The sequence below is a fragment of the Chelonia mydas genome, chromosome 1 (genome assembly GCF_015237465.2).
Source record: "Chelonia mydas isolate rCheMyd1 chromosome 1, rCheMyd1.pri.v2, whole genome shotgun sequence".
NCBI classification, from domain to species: Eukaryota; Metazoa; Chordata; order Testudines; family Cheloniidae; genus Chelonia; species Chelonia mydas.
The window spans coordinates 161,760,369-161,772,319 of record NC_057849.1 but is presented as its reverse complement, the minus strand read 5'-3'; the positions used below and the strand labels follow the sequence as shown (position 1 = coordinate 161,772,319).

General features: G+C 41.0%; 2 protein-coding genes across 9 annotated transcripts in view; one reads left to right on the top strand and one right to left on the bottom strand.

Moving 5' to 3' along the window:
- Positions 1-451: 451 nt before the first annotated feature.
- DNAJC28 (DnaJ heat shock protein family (Hsp40) member C28) lies at positions 452-7,286 on the bottom strand. Of its 7 annotated transcripts, none has more exons than XM_043522930.1 (3): positions 6,989-7,286; positions 5,966-6,035; positions 452-3,806 (listed from the first exon to the last, which is right to left on the bottom strand). In XM_043522930.1, exon 3 carries the CDS (start codon positions 3,769-3,771, stop codon positions 2,632-2,634), a length of 1,140 nt encoding a protein of 379 aa, XP_043378865.1. In that variant the 5' UTR covers positions 3,772-3,806; positions 5,966-6,035; positions 6,989-7,286; the 3' UTR covers positions 452-2,631. The 7 variants fall into 7 exon arrangements, with proteins under 7 accessions (XP_043378865.1, XP_043378867.1, XP_043378860.1 ...); XM_043522932.1 differs by having other exon boundaries at positions 7,205-7,285; XM_043522925.1 differs by lacking the exon at positions 6,989-7,286 and adding an exon at positions 6,639-6,903.
- An 8-nt stretch (positions 7,287-7,294) lies between these two features.
- Positions 7,295-11,951, top strand: part of LOC102929919 (trifunctional purine biosynthetic protein adenosine-3) — a 47,915-nt gene continuing 43,258 nt past the window's right edge. For both annotated transcript variants that reach the window (XM_037904888.2, XM_043522880.1), the window contains exon 1: positions 7,295-10,198. The gene's annotated coding sequence lies outside the window, so the exon portion shown is untranslated. The remainder of the gene's footprint in view (positions 10,199-11,951) is intronic.

The window sequence follows — 11,951 nt, the reverse complement described above, 5'->3', positions numbered from 1 at the left end:
CGTGGGCAGGTGGAGGCCTCCCCATATGTATTATCCATATGTAGGAAGTGGAAGGAAAAGCCACACACAAACATGTGGAGAAGCAGTTTCAAATATGCAAACACTTTATTCCCATGCTCTATGAGCTGTGTCAGCTGCTTCCTGCAAGAATGGATACTTGGCAACTTTTCTTGCCCCTTGCTTGTCCTCTGCTCTCCCCCGTAGTGCCCCCCTGTTGCCTCTCCTCAAAACCTTCTCTGTTGGTTATTCAAAAGAAGGTGAATGGCAGCCCTCAAGACCCAATAATACCATTTGTGCAACAGTAGCTCCAGCAGGGATGTTTGGACTTTGAAACCCAAGCTCTACAACTACTAGAACAGGATTTAGATGCATGGTAATGGTCTAGTAATTAAGAGAAACTGAAATGCAGGTTTGGGTAGGAATGAGCAAAATACTGACACCAAGGTTGATATAGTCTATTCCAACAACTCCATAACTAATTTTTATTTGAATATTAAGATCTCACATCGACAAGCCTTTCAAGGCACTTTCCATCTACTAATTATTCACATAACTCCCTGTACATGTAGGTAGTCAGACACCCTTTGTATCTGGAAGTCATATCTTAATTTTATTATTTTCCACAAGTCAGACCTAACAGAGAACTGTCATCAATCTCAAATTAGAGGCCCATTATTAGACCTCACATGGGATGGAGAATTTACTGCTCTCTCGGTAGTTCTTTCTTGGGTTTGTATAATTCAAATACACTTCTTAGATATTATGGTGCTAGGGGCTTTAGAAATGCTGATTAGATACCGTGATATTCTTAAGATTTTATGGCCTAAAATATGCAGAAAACTGACATTTATATATCAGTCTTTCCCCCACATGCCAGGGGCAGGTAAAATTTAATTTTTTTTATCATCATCAAGGTAAAGTGTGGAAAAGCAGATCTTGTGCCTGATAATTTTTCATGACCATTTTGTAAAGCTGATTTAAAGTACAAGGAATCTGTCCGCACCTATTCAGTTTGCAGTTGAGAAATGAGCAATTATTTTGTTTGTACTGTTGGATAAGTTTAATTAGAAATGCCAGTCAAATTCCATTGGTCATCTGGACAAACAGAAGTTACAATCTTTTTAATAGTATTGTGCAAAAAGGCTTTTATCTGCTGTAATTAAGCCCTAAATTTAAGCAGAAGTCTGCCTGGTCTGAAGTTTCCCTTATAAACAAGAACTACTAACAGTCACTTATACTCTTCAATGAATAAGCAGGCATTCATACAGCAGTGACACCTAAAATGAGCACAAAGTTTGTGAAAGGACAAAATCTTCCCTGAGATGCTAAAATAATGTATTCAAGCATTCCATGGCTTTGAGTATTGCTATTCATAAGACAAAAAGGAAAATGTACCCCTTTCAGCTGTCAGTAGGGTCACTGAAGATTGAAAGGCCCTAAATGTGACCTCTTGAATTTTTCTTTTTAATGTCTAGATGACGATGAAAAATGATTATCCTTATCCTACCAAAACTAAGGGGTGCAGTGCAAGCTTCTCAACTGCATGACCCACCACCAGTAAACTCAGCTCAGTGGGATTGCATATGAGTTTGTACACATCATACCAGTCTTTTACTTGCTCTGTCTGCTCATTTCTTATGAGGGGATGGACTATGGAAACAGACAAGAATCCTGGTCTCTGAAAAACTTGAGAGCCAATTTCAGCCTTTTGCCAGATCACAAAAACATAGAATGCAAGGACAGCACAGGCACAGTACAAAATGAGTGTATGTGTAAACAAATGCAATAAATTCAGGTTTGATTGTTGCTAGATCACCTGTCAATGAGCTGTGATTTTAATACTGTTTCAGCTTTCATTTGGAATGGTCAGACACTAGAAGCAACCATCAGGGGACAAAAAGTTGTTGTGGTGGTAAGGTTTACATTTTGGGCCTGTCAGCTTTCTCAGTGTCCTTTTAACATATAAGAAGCATTCAGAAAACGGAACTAGTAACTAAGCTCCCAGCATTCTCAGGAAAATGTTCAGTCTACTTATCTAAAGAAATACGTACCAGCTCATGCGAGCAGGGACTCCACTATTAGCCACAATTCCTTATACCAGAAAACAGTCTCTGACATAAATAGTTTTTTAAATAAGACAACTTATTACTTAAAAGGGCTCTTTTTTTTACCTGCCCACTGTTCCTTGCTGTAAGCATTCAACCTAAGAGGGCAGAATGGTTCAATGAATAGAGCACAGGATAGGAAGTTAATAAATATAGATTTTATTCTTGGTTCTGTCACTAACTTGCTGTCATTTCTTTGCACCTCAGTTTCCTAATTTGTAAAGCAAAGATAATGATACTTTTACGAGGTTTAATTCTTTCTGATTTACCCAAATAAAACATTGGTTCAATATATGCAGAAGAATAAGCTTGACAGAAGCAAAACTGGCCAAGAAAAATTATTTATTCTTAAGCAGCTTTCATATTGACCACTTGGAGAGCCAGGTCAAGCAGCTAGATTCCTTCTAAACATTATAACATTAAAACAGGTAGGTTTTATATTTTCAGTAAACCTGAAAAATTCTCTCTCAAACTACAAAATGTATTAACATGAATATTTAATCAAAACTGGTACATCCATTTTATTTTATTTCAACATAAGATTTATCCACTTAAAAAAGCCGGATTTAAGCCTAAACATTTTAACTTTTTCCTGTTCATTTTCCTTTGTATCCACATCAGTGGTCTTTGTTTTTTCCAAGAGGATCTCATAAGCCTTCTGGGCTCGTGCAATTTCTTTGTTTGCATTAAAATGAACCATTTGTCTGTTCAGAATGGGAACAATTAAATTAAAGTCATTAATTCTTTTGTTTAGTTTCTTGATATCTTCTATTAATTGTTCACAAATCTGACTCCATTGTTTCTGTCTACATGGTGTCATTGGCTCTCCAAGTTTATTCCTAGATGCTACTATGTTCTTTCTTAGTTCCTCAATAGTTTCTCGTATTTCTTTCTGCATCAGAATCCATTCTGGTTGGTATCCATTATCTATTAGAATTCTGTTCAGGTTGTGAGTCATAGGATCAATATGTGGACAGTATGAAAATTTCTGCAATGGTTTTCCTTTACCACTGAGGTTATCAAAGTCTCCTTTAGCCATTGATTCCTGGATGAGGTCCTCAACCAAACGGTCAATTGCTTGGGTAATTTTTACCTTCTTACTCTGCCTTATATCTTTGGCTATCATAGTGTTCATAGCATACTGGCTCTCAAGTTTCTGCTTTCGATATTCCATCACCTGCTCAGCTGCACGGTCTACTCTAAACTGCATGTACTGTCTCTCTCTTTGACTCGGAGTCCCAAGACCAACACCTTCCAAACTTAAATACTGCCTGTGCTGTGGTGCTTTGGATTTGAATTTGGTTTCCTCTTCATTTTCACTTTCACTTGATTTCATTTTCTTGGCCACATCAGAAAGCACAACTCGGTATGCTTCTTCTATCTGCATAAATGTTGCGGAATCAGCTGTGATGGAACCACTGTCTGGATGATACTGTTTGGCAAGATTTCTAAATGAACTTCTTACATCATCTAGGGAACACCCCTCCTGAAGTTTAAGACGTCTGTAAGAGTCTTTGATGTTATTTTTAGGTTTGTAACCTGACAACATTCTATGCTCAATGATATAGGGATAAGGAAATGTTTTTACTTTTTTGGGAATCATTGTTGAAAGCGCCCAGAGACGACATCCAATTTTTTTTGTCAATATGACACAAAGCCACTTCATATTTCTTCAGATGCTGCTACATCCTAAACAGTGACCTGTAAAAAACAACAACACTGAATATAAAATAAAACTAATGTGTTAAATTTTAAAAGCCAATATTATTTCTTAAAATCTTCTGACATTAACCAGTTATTTTCCTTTACTTTCAAAGATTGTCAAAATTCAGATTAATTTTTATGTACAAAGATCTTTATTTTAGACACCAACTCTCAGTCATATACTTGCCTATATACATATATATTGTAACAGCAGATTAGCACTATTTACACAAGAAGAATCCTGTATATACTACAAATGAAAACTCATTTGCAACACAGCTCTCCCAATATCACAAAAGAGCAGTTCTCTTTTGCAGTGTAAATATCCAAGGCTTTACACAGGTACAAAGTTTTAGCATGTTTCTTAAAACACAGTTAGGTCCTCTCTATATTGCAGAGAGCTGTGCTTTATAACTATGTTGAAGACGTGATTGTGTAATAACAGAGCCCTGCCAATACAGTTGCATTTTAGTCAGGCTCTAAATGTAAACTACCCACCAGCTGGACTCTATATCCACAGTTATGAATGCCACAGGATCTATTTTCCAATGTATACTTAAAAGTTTATTGGACCAGACCCTGGTGTATTTTGCAGCATAAGTTAAAGCCATATTCATATTATTCAGTTATTTAGATGGCAAACTGCTGTACACCAGCAGGACTCAAATATCCTAGATGCCAACCTCTTTTACTCCTGTTAGTAAGATAAAATAAATCGAGAACATTAACTTTTTAGTAAGAATAGAAAAGACCAATAATCCCTTAACTTTGATTCTGCTGAGAAGACTGGCTGCTGAAAGCGCTGGGGTCCCAAAGCAATTCTTTTTCAAATACTTACATAAAAAATAATTTTTCAAACAAAAATCAACTATAGAAAGATACAAAGCAAGCAAAAACTATACACCTAATACACTACTGAAACAACCCATTATTGTTAACGAGAATCGTCAGCCTAATTCCTTGTACAGTACACCAAGATCATCCTCACTTTCATGGCCACCACCACCACAAGTCTTTATGTCAGCTTGCATTTTAAGATATAAAACTGGACAGGTTGAATCAATTACTGTTATTTACATTTTCTACAGCTAGCAGGCTATCTATTTGGAAGAACCCTTCTGAAGAGAGGCAAGATTAGAGGCATTCAATGCTGATCATCTGTCCTGAATGCCTTGTAAAGGTACAACTCCACACATAAAGCATCAAAGCACGGGTTTGAAATTTAAGATGAGCAGGGGGTTGTTTTATTTTCTAATCACCTTGCCTTGTTTTACTTTCTTATTATAAACACTACCACTGTGAATTCTTATGGCTTTGGTTATGCAGGAGGTTGGACTAGATCAGGGATCGGCAACCTCTGGCACGCGGCCTGCCAGGGTAAGCCCCCTGGCAGGCCGGGCCAGTTTGTTTACCTGCCGCATCCGCAGGTTCTGCCGATTGCAGCTCCCACTGGCCGGGGTTCACTGCAGGAAGCAGTGCGGGCCTGGGGATGTGCTGGCCACCACTTCCTGCAGCCCCCATTGGCCTGGAACAGCGAACCGCGGTCAGTGGTAGCTGTGATCGGCCAAACCTGAGGATGTGGCAAGTAAACAAACCAGCTTGGTCCGCCAGGAGGCTTACCCTGGCGGGCCACAGGTTGCTGATCCCTGGACTAGATGATCATTATAGTCTCATTGCCTTAACAAAGACTGCAAACATGTTAAATAAGATCAGTAGACCATCTCTTAGAACTGAGTGCATTAGTCAGTGGATGAATCCCCTACAACTGTGTGTAACTGTTTTTCATATATTCACGTTACTCAAAATAGTGTGCTGAAAGTTTTTATGCCTAGTAGCCACTTTGAGTTGCTGTCAAATTAAACAGATTAGGCTCAAAATTAGACCTGCTTTATATTTATAATCTGATTGGAAAAAAAATTCAGATTCTAAGTATCACTTAAAAGTACTTGTACAATCCACTACTCATTACTATTGTTTAAATCTAAAAGTAATACTCAGTTGTTGATAATTTTAAATAAAAGCTGCTACGATTGTATATAACATTGTATACAGTGGTGTGTGGTGCTTTATGTACGATAGTTATGTAAGAACTATGCAAAATGATATTTTGTACTATCATGCTCTACAAAAGTATTTAACTAAAATGGCATCCTCACTGTTATGGTGATTTTGGCCTTAATCCTGCAATTTTCATCAGAGAAGGACTTTCTTCTCTGATAGAGGCATCTGTGAGAAAAATACTATTGCTGTTTAATAAGCATTCATTAAATGTCAGGTTTCAGAGTAACAGCCGTGTTAGTCTGTATTTGCAAAAAGAAAAGGAGTACTTGTGGCACCTTAGAGACTAACCAATTTATTTGAGCATAAGCTTTCGCACCTGTACCAATGCAGTTATGCCGCTGAGCGTTAAAGTGAAGCTGCTCCTGTGCCATCAGGAGAGCTTTTCCTGTCGGCGTAGTTAATCCACCTCTCCGAGAGGCAGTATAACTGTGTCAATGGGAGAACTTCTTCCATCAACATAGTGCTGTCTACATGTAGGGATAGGTCAGTATAACTACATTGTTCGGGGGTGTGGAGTTTTCACACCCAAGTGACATAGTTAGACACCAATATAGGTCTGTAGTGTAGACCTGGCCTCACTTTGCTCACAGCAGTAGAAGGGTTACTCTAGACTCACCGTTTACGGTAAAACTTGATTATCCAGCTCTAGAGCTACTTCTCCCCCCAGAGCAAACAATGCCTTCACAGCAGTAAGTGCCAGTTGTGCAGTCATGTAGGGGAAACTGCGGGGTGTGGGGGGGACCCTAGAGATCAGTGACGCTGGCTCACCCTGGGGCAGCTGTTTCCTACTCCATTACGATGGCAGATTAAGAGCTCCGCACTGCGATCTGACACGCTGCACAGGGCGCGGCCAGACGAGGGCTCAGAGACCAGGGTGATGGGCCACTTCCGGAGCGCAACCGGCACGACCCCGCTCAGCGGGGGGGGGGTGCGCAGCATGGCGGGGGCAGTGGGGGAACTGACACTAAGTCACCCCCCGCCCCCGGAGCCAAGGTTTCAGCACAGCCCGCCGGTGTCACCCCCACCCCCCGGGGGCCGAGCCCTGCAGCGCCCCTTGCCCCGCCCCCACTACCCCCGCCTGTCAACGCCGCCGCTGCTGTCCGACGCCCCCACCTCACCTGGCCCCCCCGTCCCTGTGATTGGCGCATGCGTAGGGGAGCGGAAGGCACGCTCACGTTGAGGGGTGGTGTCTGGAAGCGCGGTGGGAGGGGCAGCTCCTTTCACCCCGCGCTCAGGGACGGCTCCTAGTGGCTCTCTCTGGCAGCCCCGCCCCCTCCCATTCCAACGGAGCCGACGCGCGTGCCGCCTGGGATGGTGGGATATGTAGTCCCCACCATAGACAGAAGCCTCTGGCCGCCCTGCCAACGCGTGACCCCGCCCGCTCCTGCGTCCGCCTGACACGTGACAGAGCCTGGGGTGGGTTGTGACGCGCGGCCTGCGTGAGAGAAGTCGCCGGGGCTGGGCGCGCGCGCCACAGACTATGGGGCGCTGAACGCTGTCCGGACAGAGTGGGAGGTGCCACCATCGGGGAGCGGCCGCGTGCACAGGGGCTGGCAGTTAACTGGGCAATGTGACTGTTCATGCCCCGGCCCCTGGTGATACTGCAACAGACAAGAAATTAACACCCCCTACTCCGAGCCCCCCTCTCCCTCCAGTGCCGTCTGTAATGTACAGCCAGCCCCTGAGACGGTGTCTAGCGTGTTCCCCATCAGCAGCCCCAGCTTGAGTCTTCGTTTTCTGGGTCTGCAGCCAGATAACCCCTGAGACTTACTTGAAAAGCCCGAGTCGCTGGGGCCTAAATGCCCTACTGGAGCCCCTTGGGAAACAGAACCAAGCTGTCAGGCCCGGGCCAGCTGTTACTTTATCATGGTTAGAAACATGGTAACTTGGAAAGAACTGTGCATTCCCTATCCCGAGAGAGGTGCTGCCTGGAGGAACTCCCAGCGCTGTCAATGAGTGCTTCAGACTTAGGGTGATGGCCTCAGTCTGTCTCTTTGCTCTCTAACAAATGAACTCTGCCTGGTAGATGCTGAACTTTCATATCTTTTAGGCAGTATAGCTATGAAGTGTGGTTTGTGCAGCAGTAGTTGAAGTGAGCTGTAGCTCGCAAAAGCTTATGCTCAAATAAATTTGTTAGTCTCTAAGGTGCCACAAGTACTCCTTTTCTTTTTGAAGTATAGTGGTATCTTTTGTGGGGTAGCGGTTTCAATTTATCTGTGGATGGAATATTGGTTTTGAGATAACGTGTGCCAGACTCAGAAGTGATGTACATGGGGGGTGAATCATGTTTGTAAATGGGCATCAGCTGCTTTATGAGAGTGTAAATTACATTTCAGTACTGCTACCTCTTGTGATTTTATTGCAAGTTTTTCAATATTTGGTGTTTTTCTTAAATATCCCACCTATTGGAGTCAACTGATTACATGATACTCTCAGCTTTTATTTAAAAAATTAAGTATTTAGCTCTAATGGTTGCAGAGAAATGCTTGAAAAAGTGAACTAACTGCACCCTTAACAGCTCAGAACCCAGAAGGCAAATAACTCCACCCCCCCAAATTCTCTATTTTTTAAAATTCTCATGATTTTTAAGCCAATCTTATTTTGATTTGTTGAGCCCAATTCATGATTTTGAATGCTTGGGGTAAGCAATACTGTACACTCAGTCAGTGAAATGACAGCATCACTGAAGCAAGAAAAGCCACTAATGTAAGTGTGTAAAAGGAGGCCTGCTTCATCTTATTGGCTTTCATCTTTACACACTTGTGATAGAATGTACCTGCTGTGACCACACCCCACATGCTACTGTAATAATCTTTGTACAAAGTATGCCTTGTGAGATATTTTAAAACTCATAATTTTCTGTTCATTATTGTCCTGATAAAATGTGTGTGACAATGTCTTATGTGAAGTTATAATATTCCACTTTATGATATTATTAACACATATTCCAAAGTGAGGTTAGCAGACAGGTCTGCCTCAAAGGAATGTGTGTTCTGCTTAATTAGCATTTAAGCAGTAAACAGAGTTATCAAGCAGGTCGGGAAACACAGGATGCTCAAACAGGTGAGGAAAAAGCAGCAGGGAATATCCTTCCATATAGACTCTTTTGTCTCCCGAATGTCATCTGGAGATGCATTCATAGCACCTGAAGGACAAAGGAATCAGTGCTGAACTGGCAGAGGGATCCTGACCTAAGAAGTTTGGTGAGTAAGACTGCTGAAAGTATATGGTGAGAAACTACTTTGCTTGATTCTGATATAGTTTAAGTTAAGCACCATCAGAGTTATAACTTTGACTTATGCCTCATTACTTGTACTTACTTAAAATCTCCCTTTGTAGTGAATAAACTTAGTTTATTGTTTTATCTAGTCCAATGTGTTTAAACTGAAGTGTCTGGGAAACTCCATTTGGAGTGGCATGTTCTGTGCAAATTATTTCTTTTAAAGCAATAACAGACTTTATATAAACTTGTATTGTCCAGGAGAGGGGTGGGTATCACAGGACATACATTTCTGGGGGAAAATCAAATACTGGGGGTGGGTTGGGGTCACCTGCAGTATAACCGAGGTTGGTAAGAGCCCAGGTGTGGCTAGCTGCAGCACACACACAGACATAGCTTGGAATGACATTCATGCTGGAGGCTACAGCAGCAAAGCATTGTAAAGGGCACTCCAAGTTAGAGGGCAGGAGTGACACAGCAACTCATTAGTCTGGATTGTACCCTGATATGTTGCTTTCCCATTGCATCTTTGTTCTCTTGGATAAATTACACCAATGTTGCTTATGATGTTTTATGAATATGCAATTTATACTGCCACTTACGTCCCCTCTGAATCTGACCCTGTGTAGTTAGTTTGTTCTCCTTTTGTTTGATCTGTATATGAAAACTGCAGCAAACCTAAACATTTACGTGAAGTGGAAATGATGCCATGGAAGAAGTGTTTTTGTTTGGGTGTTAGACATTTCAACAGTTTTTGTGTCTCTTATTGTTCTCTCTGTTTATTATTGTATGTCTGTCTGTCTCTCTTTCTTATCCTACCTTAGAAAATGACTTGAGTCAGATAATTGCAGTATGTTGTGGGCAGTTAGAATGAATGCAAATTTTCAGTATCTTCCTCTTATGTGATTGGGTAAAAGAAGACAGGGTTTCGGAATTGTGTGGATGCTTGTTGTGATCTACACTGCAGGATCCCTGTGAATGTAAGAAGAAATTGTTTAAACATCTACAGACCAAATTCTGCCTCAGCAGTTGTATGCTTGTTTGATTGGATTTCAACTAAGGAATCTCCCGCTGTTTGTCATTCACTAGAAGAAAGAAAAAGAGATGTGTGAGTTGATAGGTGATGATTAAGCTTATTGTAATGTGCATGGCTTTTTTTTACTGTGATGCTAAAATCTGTCCATCAACATGTAGGGAATTGGAAGGTGTGCATATGTGACATTATCCTGTTTGTTAATGTAAATTTATTTATTTTAATGATGTGAGAGAAATGTATTGCATTTTAGAGAGACAAACTTTTATTTCTCACTGCCTCAGTGTGCACCTGCTTTAAAAAGTTCACACAAAGGTCTTGCTCATTGATATATCAGCATGTTTTGATTTATTTTTCTGTAAACAACTGTAGTATTGGAAACATGGTGTTAGTCATGTCTCTTAATGCACTACTGGAAGGTGTTCAAATACTATGGTGGTGAGGATGGTAAAAGAACCTATAAAGAATGGAATAGAACATATTACTTATTGTGTACCTATCTCCAACACTGAATAAACCTCATTTTATTTTCCACAAGGTTAAAAGTTTCCATGTCATAATTCAGGATTAAAGGAAAAACACTTAACTTTAATATGTGCTAGATATTAAAGTAAATTTTAAACAAATCTAAAAGTGTATTTATATTACTGATTTGAGGTTGTGGGGAGTTACACATACACATTAAGGAATGACTCTTCAGTATTAGTTTAAAGAATCTCTCTCCCATCCTCTGACATCAGAAAAGAACAGTTTTTAACTTCTGTACTGTTACCAAAGATGTTTGTGTTATTGTTATAGAAAGTTGCCTTGACATTAATTACTTGAAAAGGGCCATAAAAGTGCAGGAAAATGGCACAGACTGATGAGTACATTGACCAATGTCTCAGTTTCAGAAATTATAATCTTTGTTTTTATAGGGAATGGGGAATACAGAGTTTGTGTGGATTACCAGCAAAAATACAGAACTGATTGGTGGAGAAATAATGCCATATTATTTTTTGCTCTCTTGTGAGAAATCCAAAGAATGGAGACTAGCAAATGTTACATAGTTTTTTGAGGGGGCACCCTGTTTTATATTGTTTTGTTTTTTAAAGGAGTAAGTCATCTGCATTACCATCAGGAGTTAAAATAAGGGGGAGTGCAGCTCTCCCTCTTTCCTAAAAGGAGCATGGGAGCACACGCTCTCCTCCTCGTCCTTCTCCGTGGCTTGGAGAGGTTAGCTCCCCAAGAGCTTGTCGTCCTTGGCTATGGGATCAGCTCTCATCACACAGAAGAATTTGAACTGGGAGCAGGAGGACGGGGTTGTATCTGGCTGGGGAATTTCTGGAGTCATTAGTAAAAAGAAAAGGAGTACTTGTGGCACCTTAGAGACTAACCAATTTATTTGAGCATAAGCTTTCGTGAGCTACAGCTCACTTCATCGGATGCATACTGTGGAAAATGTAGAAGATCTTTTTATACACACACAGCATGAAAAAATACCTTCCCCCACCCCACTCTCCTGCTGGTAATAGCTTATCTAAAGTGATCACTCTCCTTACAATGGCAGGTTTCAGAGTAACAGCCGTGTTAGTCTGTATTTGCAAAAAGAAAAGGAGTACTTGTGGCACCTTAGAGACTAACCAATTTATTTGAGCATAAGCTTTCGTGAGCTACAGCTCACTTCAGTATGATAATCAAGTTGGGCCATTTCCAGCACAAATCCAGGTTTTCTCTCCTCCCCTCCCCCCCCCCCCAAACCCACTCTCCTGTTGGTAATAGCTTATCTAAAGACAGGTTTCAGAGTAACAGCCGTGTTAGTCTGTATTCGCAAAAAGAAAAGGAGTAC

Excerpts from the sequence above, each read along its gene's own strand:
- DNAJC28 (XM_043522930.1), bottom strand. The coding sequence starts at position 3,771 with ATGAAGTGGCTTTGTGTCATATTGACAAAAAAAATTGGATGTCGTCTC.